Consider the following 16,053-nt stretch of genomic DNA (forward strand, 5'->3'; position numbering starts at 1 on the left):
AAACCCTAAACCCTAAACCCTAAACCCTAAACCCTAAACCCTAAACCCCTAAACCCTAAACCCTAAAATGTTCTCCACAAGAATTGAAAAATAATTAATAAAAATCTTATGTTGATAATCTATATGATATTTTCCTAAAGATGTGATTGTTTATTATTATTTCTATAATTAAAGATTTAGACAATAATTATTTATTACAATTAAAGTCGTTATTTATAATATGATTTTTTAGAAGGAAATTAAAAAAATTAAAAAAAAAATTATTGTTGTTAAAAATCTTATGTTGATAATCTATATGATATTTTCTAAAGATGTGATTGTTTTTTATTCTTATTATAGTTAAGGATTTAGACAATAATTAATTTATTACAATTTAGGTTGTTATTTATATTTAAGTTAACTTTTAAAAAAAAAAAATTAACTTTTCTTTTACCTCTTTAAACTTTACTTATTAAAGATTTTCTGAAAGAAAATTATTGAAGGACACACCAAGATAAAAATTATTAAAGTCAACTTTTTATACTACGTATTTATTGATTGATGATTATTGATGATTTAAAGACCCGCCCATTTATTTATCGGACGGATCTAACCCATATTATAACTATGGCGGGTCATGGCTTTTGAAGGCCTCCGTTCCATTGAAGCGTACTCAACGTTCTCCATTGAAGCGTTCTCCGTTGAATCTTATCCTTGTAGCCCCCATTGAAGCAGCTTCTAAGGTAAGTTGTTTGTTGTAGTCATCATCATATCAATTTCACAATCTAGGGTTTATATTTGATCTAATCTAATTTAATTATCAGTGCTTTAAGTTTAGGGTTCGTAAATTCTTAGATTATGAAACATCATATCCAAAAGATAAGAAAATGATAAGCGTAATTTGATTATTGAATCAAATATCCCTAAAATTATGTATTTTTCGAGATAATTCAATATGAAATCAAATCTCTTTACCCTGGGCCTAGGGCTGCTGCCCCTCCTGCCCTGCCTCAGGGACGGGCCTGATAATTTACTACTTGTTGGTTTCCATCAATGATTCTTGGGTTTGATTCATGTATGATGTATGTTTGTTTCATAGGAATATGAATTCAAGAAAATATCTTTATGGTTTACACTTAATTAATTTGTACATGTGCATTCATTCATATTTTTCTTTAAGCAATGCCTCATTTGTTCTCGTGTGTGTGTGTCTGATCATACATTTGAACTGTTGTTAAATGGGGTTGCTTTTTATAATTTCAGAAAACCAATGTAGAAGCTTGATTTGGCTAGTGTATTTGGTGGGGTTGCAGTGATTTGTGGGTGAGATCAACATTGAAAACCCAGTATAATATTAAACCATTGTTCAAAGTGGGGAGATCGAGATGAAGTTTGAAATAGAAGACATTACAGTTTACTTCCCATATGACCACATTTACCCTGAACAACATTCCTACATGGTCGAACTCAAGCGAGCCCTCGATGCCAAGGGTCATTGCTTGCTCGAAATGCCCACTGGAACCGGAAAAACAATTGCCCTTTTGTCCCTTATCACTAGTTATGCTCTTTCAAAACCTATCAAACTCATTTACTGCACTCGAACGGTTCATGAGATGGAGAAAACCCTAGCAGAGTTGAAATTGCTCTATGACTATCAAGTTCGTCACCTTGGCCCTTCAGCTCAGCTTCTTGCAGTTGGGTTATCTTCTCGTAAGAATTTGTGCATAAATCCAGCTGTTGTCTCTGCTGAAAATCGAGATTCTGTTGATGCTGGTTGTCGGAAGCTCACAGCCAGTTGGGTTAGAGCTTTGGCAATTGAAAATCCGGATATCTCTACATGCTCCTTTTTTGAGAATTATGAGAAAGCTAGTTTTGATGAATTTTTGCCCCTAGGAGTTTATACTCTGCAGGATTTGAGAGCATTTGGCAAGCAGAAAGGATGGTGTCCATATTTCTTGGCACGACATATGGTGCAATTTGCTCATGTTTTGGTGTGCAGTTACCAGTATCTACTTGATCCAAAAGTTGCTGGGATAATATCAGAAAAGATGCAATGTGAGTCTGTGGTTGTTTTTGATGAGGCTCATAACATTGATAATGTCTGCATGGAGGCTCTTAGTGTCAGTGTGAGAAGACAAACTCTTGAAGGTGCTACCAGAAATATTTCCAAGATGTATCAAGAGATTGAGAGGTATTTAAGCTTTTCTTTGCAAGCTGCCTTATTAATTGTTTATGACCCTTGAGTTTCAATCAACCTTTCTTATCAGTTAGTCCATTGTGTTAATGCTGGCCTGCATTTATATTTGTTTGATGAATTGTAGAGAGTATAACGAATATCCTATTGGATAAAAAAGTTTAATGCTGAAGTTGCCTTTTGTTTGCACTTGGCAGAGATATTCTCATTGTATTCTTCTCAAATCACTTTTGAAAATTTGATCTTATAACAGCTCTTGACTGTCGCGAGGTTCAAAATTTACAAGTTTGTAATTGAATTTATCCTTAAGCCATAGTAATATTCTTTGCTGGACTTTATTTTACATAATACTTTTGGTTGTAACCCTTTTGCTCTCCTTGTTGGTATATTAGCCAGCTTTTTAAGTACTCATTCCGTTTTTTTTAAGTGACACACTATCTTTTAGAAATCTCTTACATTTTAATAATATACATGCACCTACCAATGGTCCCACTATCTCTTAGTTTATCATTTTCTCACTCCTCCCATGATCCCTACTTCTTCTCACTTTTTTACTTTATCATTTCCTACTCCTCCAACCTACCCCACTAACATCTTATTTTATTAAAGTCGATAAAATCTCCTAAAACTCCGTGTCGGTCAAACTGTGTCACTTAAAAAAAAAACGGAGGGAGTACTCAATAATGTTCGACTATATCCTACTGTGCCAAAACATGCTACGTAGATTTGAGGTTGATCTAGGCTGTGTTTTGTAATGGAAAATTGTCCAGTGTGAAGCTAGTGAAGTTGTAAGATATTGCCTTTCGTACGATTGAGGCTCAACCGATTAAAATCATGGTTGCATTCATCTCAATGATCCAATATTGTTAAGCCCATCTATGGCAGAAAGCATTCAGTGCTAAATTCATTTTGAATTTGGCTTAAGCCATAATATGAGCTTTGTTGCTGGACTTTATTTGTTTGATAAATTTGGGGCTTGCTTGCAATCAATTGTTCTCCTTGTTGGGATATTAGCCAACATGATAAGTAATAATGTTGGACGGTTTCTGTTGGTGTCAAAACATGATTCTTTAAGATGACTACATGAGTTTGATCTAGAGTGAGCTTTGCTAAGAAATTTGCCTTAGCGGTCTTATTAGTATTCAACAAAGTGTAGCAAATAATATTGAAGAATAAAATTAAGATATTGCCTATATTGCTGTGGCTAAATCAATTGTGGCTAGGTTGCATTCACCAAAGTGACCCAATGTTCTTAAGGCCAACAATGGAAGAAGGATTTGGTACCAATATGTTGCCGGATACTTTTTAGGGTTGGATAGTTTTTTAGGGCATACTTGGATTGTGGGTAGCATAGTTAGGAAGTGATAAAAAGTCAAATTAATGAAAGTTAGGGTGGTTAGAGGTGGTTATGAATGAAGTGATATTAAAGAGGATGTAACTACCCCAATATGTGGGGTAATTACTTTTACTGTATCTCCCTTCTCATCAAAACACTACTACATCTTCTCAGTTTGATATTACTCCACTTATTCATTGCCCCAAATCGATTATGCGCTTACAGTTATGTTATCTCAAACCTGTAGATATTTTATATAGTTGCCTAGACAGAAATTGTATACTCCCTCCACCCCCAATTCTTGGCAACATTTTCTTTTACACAGTTTTCAAGACAGTTTTTTATCATAATTATCTAAATATTTGTGTTAATAAAATTATGAAATTTACATATTTAGAAACTATACTCCAGGATGAATCAAATAAGATTTCAATGATAGTCTTTTGACTTATATATTAATCAGAATGAATGGTCAAAGTTGTCAAAGTTTGACTCTAAAAAAGGAAATGGGGCAAACAATAAGGGACAGACGTATTGCTTGTATTTGATGTTGTCAGTTGAAAAAGTTAACAATCTGTTGTTTTAGCTTACTAGTTTATGAATATATATTACTTGATTATGTTATCCATTTTATGTGGAAGGTTAGTTTATGAAATAATATTAACTTATTATTGTTCTATCATTTGATGTGTTGGGAAGGTTCAAGGCCACAGATGCAGGTAAACTTCGTGCAGAGTACAACCGCCTTGTTGAAGGGTTGGCCCAAGGGAGAAATTTACCAAGTATGTCATTGTTGTATAGGAATTCTATTTTAAAATATCTATTATTTATCCAGGTGATGGCATTCACTTACGATTCACTGAATGCTTCTGGTGTTGTTTTTGTTGTTAATTATTATTATTATTGTTATTTATGTATTTACTTTTTTCTCCAGATGGAGATACTTGGCTTTCCAACCCAGCTCTTCCTGATGATATTCTGAAAGAGGCTGTACCAGGGAATATCCGCAGAGCAGAGCATTTTTTATCAGTTTTGCGGAGATTGGTGCAATATCTCAAAGGCCGGCTGCTAACTGAGAATTTTGAAAAGGAGTCGCCTGTTTCTTTCGTAGCATCCCTTAATTCTCAAGTTGGACTCAACCAAAAAACCTTGAGATTTTGTTATGACCGCCTGCACTCTCTTATGTTGACACTAGAAATAACTGATACAAATGAGTACTTAAATGTTCAGACAATTTGTAATTTTGCAACACTAGTAAGCACATATACGAGGGGTTTCTCAATCATCATTGAACCTTTCGATGAGAGAATGCCTGATATCCCTGATCCTATACTCCAGGTTGGTTTAAACGCTATTTATGTGTATAAAAGTGCTAGCCTGCTATATACAGTTAATTGTCGTTCTTGCCCCTTCTCTTTGTTTCTATAATTGTTATTTGTTCTCTGTTGTAATGTTATTACTATCTACTGTCCTCATGTTGAATTTTCCTTAAGTCGTAGGTGTTTCATTTCTGTATTGCTTGCCTTTTTGTATTTTTTGTGCTTTTAGATTTCATTGCTTGCGATTCTCTTTAGAATTTCTTTTGTTCTTTGGAATTTTTCAGCTGAGCTGTCATGATGCTTCACTTGCTATAAAGCCTGTATTTGAACGCTTCCAGACAGTTGTGATTACCTCAGGAACTCTGAGTCCTATAGATCTGTATCCTCGCCTTCTTAACTTCAATCCTGTAGTCAGTCGAAGTTTCACCATGTCCTTGACAAGGGAGTGCATATGTCCGATGGTTCTAACTCGTGGAAGGTAAAAGCTTTAGGCACCATCTGCATTCTTATCTTTTGCATTGGAAATTTTACTCTATTTTGTGCGAAGTTTTGATTGAGAATATATATCTTTGATTAACAGGTAAATATCTTTGTCTCTTGGCTGGTGACTAATTTAGTTTGTATGTTTGTTTCAGTGATCAACTTCCTGTCAGCACAAAGTATGATATGAGAAGTGATCCAGGTGTTGCAAGGAACTATGGAAGGCTACTACTAGAAATGGTTTCTGTAGTCCCTGATGGAATAGTATGCTTTTTTGTCAGCTATTCATATATGGATGCCATTGTTAATACTTGGAATGAAACTGGAATTCTGAAGGTATAGATGATGATTAAGCATCATGTTTCCTTACTTTCTACATTGCCTGATCTCTTTTTTTTTTTTTTTTTTTTCAAAAAAAATCCAGCTGTTTGCTTTGTGAATTAATGCGTTGATGCTTTATACAAATAGTCTTTTATTGAAATGTTATCATGTTTATCAGTGCGTGTTTAGTGTTTAACTGGATCTTACTTCATAGAGTTTCTTTATTTTTTTTCTGGATGAAGATTTTTAATACTTGAGGGATGGGCTTCCTTAATAACAACTCAACTGTTTTTAACTTTTGTAGGATATAATGCAGCATAAGCTTGTATTCATTGAAACTCAAGATGTCGTGGAAACAACATTGGCTCTAGACAACTACCGCAGGGCTTGTGATTGCGGGAGAGGTGCTGTCTTTTTCTCTGTCGCTAGGTACTTTAGCTATGTTTGATATATATGTCATCTTCTGTCAGTAATTTCAACTTTTGGAAAAGTAACTACTTGTGCGTTTGAAGTTAGTTTCTTTGGGCTTGGCACTTAACTATTATAATTCCTTTTAGCTTATAAATTGACAACTAGACGTGGTTAAAAGCGGATCAGGTTAGTGTGAGCCTATTCACCCCTGGACCAGCTTGGACTTGTCAGGCTGGAGGTGTGGTTCAGAAATCTAGATCAGTTTGAATTGGCCAACTAGAGACTTACCCTGATTAGCTTTGTTTTTTTATACTATTTAGCTGAGTATAGACCTTATTACTGCAAAATGGCTTGGCCATGGGACCAGCACACAAACACCACTAAGGACACCCCTCAATCAATAACCATGTGGCTTCATGTTGGCTACCGAGTGTAGTAACCATCACCATTTCCTATAAAGAGACACCTCAATGTATAACCATGTGGCTTCAAGTTGGCTACCGAAGGTAGTAACCATCACCATTTCTCCTTTGACAATATGGTGATCGGCTAAATGCCACATGATGTATTTTTTTGGTTTAAGCGGTGGTGATTAATAACAAAGGTGTTATAGAGGTTGTTATCTTAATCCTTAAGAAGCTGGACCTTATTGTTCTCTTCTTGTTATTTGATTATTAATTATTGGTTAAATTTTGAGATGTTTACATACTTCACTTCTATTGTAGGGGAAAGGTAGCTGAAGGTATAGATTTTGATCGGCATTATGGCAGGCTAGTGATAATGTTTGGGATTCCTTTCCAATACACATTAAGCAAGTGAGTGCCTACTGTCCCTTCTGAGTGCCTACAGGCTGATTTGCAATAATTTCTTCTTCCGAAAACTAAGAATATGTACGAAAAATGCTTTGAAGTGTTCATTATTTGCTAGAGAAGGCTTATAACCTATAGTTCATCATTGAATGGATCTTTCCATCTCAACACTGAAACTGTGTTACAGGTGTTTGTAAGGGAAAATAGTGGCCTCTGGTCAATGAGGATGCCATTCTTGTTACTAAGGGCGTGTTCAACCCTAGTCTTTCTTTAAAATTTTAACTAAAATATATTATGTTCTCTGTTTGTTTGTTTTTTGTTTTAATTATTTCTTTTTTTTTTATTTTTTTACTTGCGTCCTTTCCATGAAAGGAAATTGCAATTACTTGTGTCATTTCTTATTTGGGCAATAAATTTTCTCTACCTTTCTCTGGTCACTATCACATGGGTCCTTTTCTTTCTTTCTTTTTTTTTCCTTATTTTCTTTTTTATTTTTTCCCTTCTCTTTCTTTCTCTCCTCAATAAATCTCTTTCATCTCCTTAATTCTTGTGCCAAGATCCAGTGATGCAATTGAATATAAGCAAAGGAAGTATTATTTAAGCTTCACAATCTTGTGAAGACTTTTTAAGATTTAATTACATTTATCTCTACTAGCCTAAAACTTGTCAAAATGTATATTTTGCATAATGCCAACATCATCAACCAAGATAATGATATCACCAATGTGCTTTTTTATGTCTTAAGTTGGGTGTTGATAATCTAGACCCAATTTAAATTTTGGCAAGATAAAAGAAACGTCAATGCAAAAAATTGTAGAAGTCTTCCTGATGAGACAAGAGGGGACCACTTTTGCCAATGTCATACCAAGTCTTAGGACTTTCGGTTGATCTTGCTCTAATTATTATTGATCATTGGTTGTAGTTCATGAACTTTGCTTCTATAGGAAAACTGCTTGATATATATAGAGCCTTTTATTGGATCTAGCTTGAGAAGAATAGTATCATCACTCTTAAAGTCGTAATATTAAGGGATCATATGGCCTTCAGTCAAGAAAGTGGAAGAGTGAGAAGAGGGAAAGGGAGAAAAAGTGTGTGTGTGTGTGTTTTTTTTTTTTTTTTTGGGGGGGGGGGGGGGGGGGTGGGGGAAGGGGGGAATTTACATTAATTAAGGGTAAGGTTGATTCTCTCCCAAGTACAAGCATTCTCTGTGGCTTGAACACTCCAAAAACCAACTAAAGAAACACTCCATAATATCCTTCTCTCTCTAATGTGCTTTGTCTATAGAATTTTCCCCTCTTTCTTGACTCCCTTGTGAATAACAAAACCTCCACCACTTTCCCATCAATAAAATTGTGTATGAGTGTATGACTCTTGTAACAGCCCAATCCTGACACCACCCAAATTCCATTCATTGTGTCGTAACCTGTGGCAGAAGACTGTCATAAATTGCTTGGTTTCAGCCTCTTATGGCCAAACTACTTCTATGACCAAGGTGGCCAATGCTTTCTCATTATCTTTTATTGTTTTTACTGTTGTGATGTGCGATCTGTGTTTTTTTTTAACATCTTTATACTCATCAGCTGAGATCAAATAACTGAGCTTGTTGGTTCTTTACATTGCAGGATATTGCTTGCCCGACTAGAATATTTGCGGGACACGTTTCAGATTAAAGAAGGAGATTTTTTGACTTTTGATGCTTTGGTATGGTTTTTACCACAATATCGTTGTCCATTACTAACATAGTCACCTTGACTCGGCTAAAAGGATCAGATACGGGTACAGATTTGAGTGACCGGTATGGCAATTCCTAACGGAAACTGTCCGAGATTTGGACATGGGTGTGGTGCTCGGCATAAGTAACTAATGAAATAAAATAAAATAATACTTTGTAATTATCTATGATCTTATATACTATACTATAAGACAAGCGAATCGATGTGGAGCTGATAAGTGTCACTCCGTGATTCACTTATCTTATACGGAGTAGTGTATAGGTATAATATAGTAAATAGATTATTCAATTAAAAAAATAAATATATACTCTACACAATTGATTTTTAGCAAATAAAATTGTTATGTTATGCATGACTTTTAATAAGATTTCCTTCCTTACAATATCACGGAAGATTATTCTACAACATCTTTGATATGATCACGAAAGATAATCACAAAATTTAATTCTACACTAATAAGGAAAAAATTCTTAGTATTTGTGTGGGTGATATTCTCTTTATTTGCATGCGTGATACACTCTTTATTATATGCATAGAAGAAAAAATCTTATTATTTGCATGGGTGATATTATATGCATGCAATCTAATACTATATATTTGCACGTATGAATAATTTGCATGGGTGGTATTCTACAATGATATTATTTTGTGCATCGGTAATATTATTTGAACATTATATAATATTATTATAATATTACTTGCATCACGTAATATTACGGTGTATAATTGTACAGTATGTGAAACTTATATCTCATGCATCATTCACAAATTATTCTTGGTTAGTTGTTTCCTAAAAGTATAATCTTCTTTACCCGTTTATAATATTGAGATCTCAATTACTATATAATCTTCTTGGAGATCTCAATAATAATCTTTTTAGAGATCTTGGTTCTTCATTTTATTATCATGAATCGAGTACATTACACGATAGTATTATGCTTCATATCACATAATAAGTTGTTTTGTGTTTGGGGTAAGGGAAAAAGTAGAGAGAAATTGTTGGGACCACTTACTTGAAATGAAAATGTAGCAAAAATATAGGGACGGATATAGAAGGAAATTGTAGCAAAAAAAAGGGACAGAGGCTTACGTACTAATTTACAATGATTGTTTTTGCTTTGAGTTGCCAGACTGATTCAAATGTTCTTACAGAGACAAGCTGCTCAATGTGTAGGCAGAGTTATACGGTCAAAGGCTGATTATGGAATGATGATTTTCGCTGACAAAAGGTTTGTAAGTGTACTATCAAATTGTTTTTGTCTTGGTGTGCATAAATTCTACTAATACAAAAGGCACAAGATTGCTTAGTTTTTTTTGTGTAGATACTTCATATCGGTTGGCTTTTTAAATAATTACTCCGCATTTGATATAGTGGCTAAATGGATTTTAAATTTCTGCATCAAATATGTTGATTTTTCTTTAAAAGCAAACTTAGCAAGTCACTCCTTAAGTCGTTAGGAATGTCTTTCATGCATTTACAGATTTGAATTCCATTAAGAAGCTGTTGGCAACAGTGTTTAGTTAGTTGTGCTGTTGTTGTAGTTGCTGTGTTAACTAGAATGGGCAAAAATGAAAATCAGATGGATTAATTAACTTGCTCGATTGGATTTTGTCTCATCTCCGCGATGCTTACCTTAATTTGAGCACTGATATGACTCTACACATAGCAAGAGAGGTATGCCACACTCTACGTTTTATATTGTCTACTGAGATAATTTTCTTTCTTAATCTAGTACCACCTATCCACCTGCCAACATTATTTTCACTCTTTTCTTTTAGTTTCTATTTTTCAAATGTTTTTCTATTCTTTTTATATTTTCTTGGCTACAGTTTCTCCGAAAGATGGCTCAACCATACGATACGACTGGTGCTAGTGATAGGAAAACCCTGTTGTCTCAGGAAGACATCAAACAGATGAGCAATGCCAGTGCAGACGTGCCAGTGTTCTGAGTTTTCAACAATAATCCTATCCTGCTCTATCCAATTCGAATACCCGCTGACCTGCGTCAAAATTAGCGGTTAATAAAATCAGAATTTCCAAAAATTAGCGGGTGGGTACCCGACCTATCAAAATGTGAGATAAAGGGCCGTGTCATTGGGCTGCTTTTTAGCTTAAACGGGTATCCAAAAACCCAGTAACTTATTATTATTATTATTATTATTATTATTATTATTATTAATTTTGTTCACGTGTCTTAGCTCTTAAAAAAATTTATTCATGTTTTTAGCTCTTCGTGTTACGTAGTACAGAACTTATTTATAAATTAGTCAAGAATTTATGTTCCTACCCAATTCAAAAGATAGTGAAAGCTTTTGTTTTTTTTTATTTTCCCCGGATGGCCTAGTTAAAGCTACTGTTGTTTCATGCATAATGTATTCGAGTAATCCTGGGCGCATAGGACCTATTTGTTTTGGATACAAATAGGAGGGCGCAATGGTAATTTCAGGGATGCTTAGTTGGAAAGACTTTTGGTTGACCCCGTTATTTTTTGAATTGTAACGGGCCCTATTTTTGGGGGCTTTTGGTATAATTTTTTTCTCTTGTCATATTCTCTCTCATCCTCATCTTCTCTCTCTTCCGCTTCTCTATCATTTCAATCTCTCTGTTCTTTCTTCATTCTCCTTCATCCCCTTGTTTCGAACTTCGACCCTGTGCGGTTTGCTGTTGAAGCGTGGTGGTGAGCATCTGGTTCAGGGAAAGGAAAGCAATTAGAGTTAGTTGTAAATTGTGAATTCGACAAATTCGTGTTCTTGAAGGTACGTGGTTTTAATTTTTTAGCGAAATTTTGCGAATTGTTGTTAGTTTAGGGTTGTATGATAGTGTGTGACTTGATTGTGAGGAGTTGTTAGTAGATCTAAAATTTTTGTAATTTAGGGTTTTCTATGTTGTTAGGGTTTGATGTCGAGTGTGGTATCTATAGTCCTTAATTTTGTTGTGAATTCTTTGGTTGTTATTTTGGTTACAAATTGGTAAAATAAGTGTGGCTTTTGTGTTGTTCCTCGGAATGTCGATTTGCGGACTAGGGTTTAGTCGATTTTCTGTAAATTGAACAAAGAAAACCTCAGTTATAATTCAGCTATGCTCTATTGATGTGCTCGAATCAATGTGGTGTTAGGCGTAGGAAAAGATAGATAATTAGGGTTTCTGGAATTAGGAATAATTTTGGAACTTGGGTAGATGAAATTGGGACTCCAATGAATATGTTGTTTTAATTGGGTCTGTTGGTGTTACATTTATCTCAATTTGAGATTTAGTTTAATGGAGTGTGAAATTTGGTGTTTTGTTGCAAATTGAGAAAAGGGGGTGTGTGAATTTTGCAGGAGATTAATGAAGACTAACAAGAAGGGTTCTGTGTTGGTGCCCCCCAAGAGGGTTGTGGTGAGTAATTAGCTGAAAACTGCTTGTTTTGCCTGGCATAATTTGTGTATGCCCTATATAAAGCTAAGATGTACATTGTTGTAGGGGACTTCGAAAGGAGTAAATGGTGGGGCTGAAAGGAAAGCTCTTAATAAAGGGAAGAAGATAATGAAACATGTCCCCGTTTTTGAGAAAGAGTCATTGGAGGATACCACTGAGTCTAGTGGTGATGATGAAGATGATTCAGATCCAGATTTTCAGTCAAGACAATCTGTGATGCGGACGATGATGAGGAGGTTGAAGACGATGAGGCTGCAGAGGATCAGGCAGAGTATGAAGACCAGAGTGAAGAACCACAAGTGGAACAGAATGACCTGGATAATCTTCTTATGAGGTTGTTGGCTCAGAGGTTAAAAATTGGAAAGCGGAAGGGAGCTCCTGCTGTGAAACAGGAAGGTAAAAAGGCAAAGTTGAAGGTATGGGTTTTGAAGTTGCATGAATTTTGTTTGTAATTAGTTAACAAATGAACATGAATGTGTGTGTATTGATTTGTATTGAAATTAATATGTTTGTCAAAAGACAAAGGGTGATAAGGTTAGAGCTAAAGGGGTTGTGGTGAAAAGGAGCTAGAAAGGGTTGAGTTTGACTGTTTGAGTTTAGGTCTTCTTTAATTGAGAAATTATGAACTTATGAGGTGCTGATTGAAAATTGCTTTTCTGTTTATAACAATGATTCACTTTGCTACTCTCTCTCTTGTGTGTGTGTAACATTTTCACACTTAAGTTATTGTGTGTCTACCAGGCCCTAGATCTGAAGCCCAATTACGTTCGTGCATGGGCAAATATGGGTATCAGCTATGCCAACCAGGCTCTGTTCTACTTTTTACTTGTTACTGTTTTTCTTGTGTATAATTAGTGAAATAGTGACAGCGGCCTTTCATTGTGAACTTGGCCTTGAGATCTTTTTCTACTTTGAGAGTCATATTTACAAGTCAAGGAGCTCCTGCAGTATCCCTCCCTTTTCATGCTTATTTTATCCTCGCACAGGATAGGGGGTGTTTACTTGTGGTCAAAAGACCAAGACTGTTGCTTAGAAGTTCTGCTAATTTGCGAGGAATGTAGTTGTATTTTTGTAATTAAAAGACCATTATAATAGAGTTGAGTCTTGAGTGCCTTGCCTCTACCCTCTGTGTTACATCTAAATGTGTTTATTCGTAACCGGATCTTCCTTGTTTTCCATGCTATTAATGACCCTTGTACGTATTGCCTCCACCTCTAAGTATGTATATCTCCATAAAATTCTATTACCACTCAAAAACTATTAAAGGTGGTGAGTGTTAGTGAAAACGTAATAAGAGAAACACGTACTTGGGGATACTTGGTGAGGGAGTTGCATTGATGTGAACGTTGGCATGGGATGTATTTTACAATAATACAAATGAGTTCAATACAAGTACTACCATTTATTTACAATAACAGGGCAGTATAGTATTCAAACTATTAGCTACTTCACCTATTTAGGAATTGGGATCTAAAAGCATAATGCTAATTGAGGCCTGGGGTATATGGGCATTTATGAAGTCCTTGGGGGCACCCTATGCCATTGAACCTTGACTTTCTCATACCTAATCAGCAGATATGATATTTTGGTGCATGCAGCACCCAATTTAATTAGGATTTGCATTTTACCTATTGAGCTCATGCAGAAAAATATAGGGTTATATTAAGTTCTTGACAGGGCATGTACGAGGAATCTATCCGCTACTATGTTCGTGCGCTTGCAATGAATCCAAAGGCAGATAATGCGTGGCAATATCTGAGGATTTCTTTGAGGTATTTCTGTTGTCAAAAAAAGTTTGATTCGCTAAACTGAATTTCGTGAGTGCTCACATATGACATGTATATTGCAGTTGTGCTTCAAGAAATGACATGTTGGAAGCATGTGATTCTCGTAATATTGATGTCCCTTCAGAAAGAATTCCGCTTTGACTGTCTTTTTACCCTGTGAACATGGTATGATATGATCTGGACATAAAGCATTGGTGAAAAGTCATAGCACTCTATCATTGATTGCATTTTTTAGATTTTGTAGCTGGGCTGCATTTCTCTAAGAATCTTGACAGTTGCCTGTAAAAGCTTTGAAGACACAGCTGAAATAGTTGATTATCCTTTGAGAAGATTCTCCGAGAGCTAAACTTGAGTTTTGTATACATGTATATATATTAGTAGTGGTAGCAATTTTTAACAAACTTGTTTTTGTATGGTAGTAAAATAAAATTAAAATTTTCCCCGGTAACAAAAGTGAAATTTTCCTAAAATAAATTAAAAAAACAGTATGTATGAAATGATTTGACTTTGAGGAAATATATATCACAACGATCAGAGCCGTTTACAGAGCAAAATAAAATAAAGTCTGATCTGTTTGTACCTTTTTTTAGACCTATAAATAAAAGTAAAAAAAAAAAAAAAAATATATATATATATATATATATATATATATATATATTAATCATATATCTTGATTCAACCCAGGATTACAAGATGAAAAGAAATCACCTAACCACATAAATAGAGTGTATTAACTATTAAGTGGGTACAATCATTGCTGATTTGGATACTAGTTGCATGACAAACAGTGCAAATACTAAGACCAGCAAAACCAATTGAAAAATAAGGCATTTTGTAAACTTATATACTCGTTTCTGCATCTTCTGAATCTCTTCACCACCAAAGATACCACCATACAGTGCGTCCGACTTCTCAACTTGCCCTTTTAGAATGACAGCCTTGTTTTCTACAATCACTGCCATCTTTGGAGATTGTGCTTGCTCCTTACTTAGAGAAACTTGCTCCCTCAATATGCTATCTTCAACAAGAACACTGAAGTCCTTGGAAGATCTTGCTATCACAACTGACTGAATTTTAGCTTCAAGTTTTTTCATGAAAAGATCCTGCAGCTCAACTTCCATTTTTATGTATCCTTTACTTTGCTGCTCCATAGTGCTCCTTACCCTTCCTTGAGGTGATTCCATACTTCTCATTGTTTCTAGTTCAGCAATCCTCAGTTCCTTCTCCTTGAGGCTACCTTCAGCTTCATTCTGTCTTTCAAGAGTTTGGACAATCTTGCTCAAATAGGCATGATTAAACTCACTCTAACCATCAAAAGCATTTTCCATGTAAACTAAAGGATCAACAGACAAAGATGGGACAGGAACACCACTAGTCTTGTTAGAGTCTTCACACAATGAACAAATGTCCTTGCCTATCTCCCCAAACTTCTGAACTTCTGCAATAATCAAATGCATACTATATAAAACATATAGAAATTACTATAGTACCTCCAATAGATGATGTGTAAGGCAATTTGGCAATTAGATCCAAAACAATTACTAAAAAAAAAAGAAAAAAAAAAGAACCATGTTTTGCAATTAGCAAATCACACCATGGCAGGAAAACATGAATTTGGAAATAAAAATCAAGAATAAAACTAAGACACAAACACAAACACAGAAGCCAGTAAATTAATATTTTTCATAGAAATCTTTTACTATTATTATTTTTATTGTTGTTAGCATCAAAATTATAAATTCTCTTTCCTCCTTTACTCTTTCCCAATTCCCTAATCTCAAATTTCCCTCTCTTAAAAACTCACTTTGTCACCCATCGCCCGCCCACTGGCCAAGTGGCCAAAGAAGTTCCCATCACCGCCCACTCCTTGCCGATGCCCACTCGCTGGCCAATGAAGGCGCGGTTACCCCACGAGCACACGGGTTGAGTGACTAATTAACTATCCACACGTTTGTCATCCGTCGAATGTCTTAGCATTATTGGCAGTCGCTGCTACTCACGGACTAGTAGGTCGGAGTCTTTCTGCTTCAAGTAATCTTCAAATATTTTTGTTGTTTCATGTAAGTAGTAACACCCCCGATTTACTAGCTAATAATAAACAATAAATAAAGGAAAAATATACAACCTTTAAATAAAATTGCGGAAACATACACCTAAATCGGAGGTATTAATCGAAACACTTGAGCTCCTTTAGCTATGATCACTTGATTAACTTGCTTATACAAACTTGACTGCTCACCATTAAGGGACTTAATTTCTATTTTCA

At 35.1% G+C, this 16,053-nt stretch overlaps 2 protein-coding genes across 2 annotated transcripts; one reads left to right on the forward strand and one right to left on the reverse strand.

Moving 5' to 3' along the window:
* The first annotated feature begins 609 nt into the window (after positions 1 to 609).
* On the forward strand, positions 610 to 14,296 carry LOC145619316 (general transcription and DNA repair factor IIH helicase subunit XPD-like). The gene is made up of 14 exons (XM_081673987.1): positions 610 to 722; positions 1,243 to 2,170; positions 4,209 to 4,291; positions 4,444 to 4,847; positions 5,113 to 5,306; positions 5,464 to 5,644; positions 5,934 to 6,058; positions 6,766 to 6,855; positions 8,472 to 8,550; positions 9,735 to 9,811; positions 11,904 to 11,961; positions 12,046 to 12,416; positions 12,742 to 13,772; positions 13,850 to 14,296. Exons 2-12 carry the CDS (start codon positions 1,365 to 1,367, stop codon positions 12,331 to 12,333), a joined length of 2,385 nt encoding a protein of 794 aa, XP_081530113.1. The 5' UTR covers positions 610 to 722; positions 1,243 to 1,364; the 3' UTR covers positions 12,334 to 12,416; positions 12,742 to 13,772; positions 13,850 to 14,296.
* A 228-nt stretch (positions 14,297 to 14,524) lies between these two features.
* Positions 14,525 to 15,244, reverse strand: LOC145618927 (uncharacterized). Its single transcript, XM_081673541.1, has 2 exons — positions 15,134 to 15,244; positions 14,525 to 15,091 (listed from the first exon to the last, which is right to left on the reverse strand). Exons 1-2 carry the CDS (start codon positions 15,242 to 15,244, stop codon positions 14,525 to 14,527), a joined length of 678 nt encoding a protein of 225 aa, XP_081529667.1.
* Positions 15,245 to 16,053: the final 809 nt, after the last annotated feature.

This window comes from Chenopodium album, chromosome 27, assembly GCF_948465745.1.
Source record: "Chenopodium album chromosome 27, dcCheAlbu1.1, whole genome shotgun sequence".
Taxonomy (NCBI): domain Eukaryota; kingdom Viridiplantae; phylum Streptophyta; class Magnoliopsida; order Caryophyllales; family Amaranthaceae; genus Chenopodium; species Chenopodium album.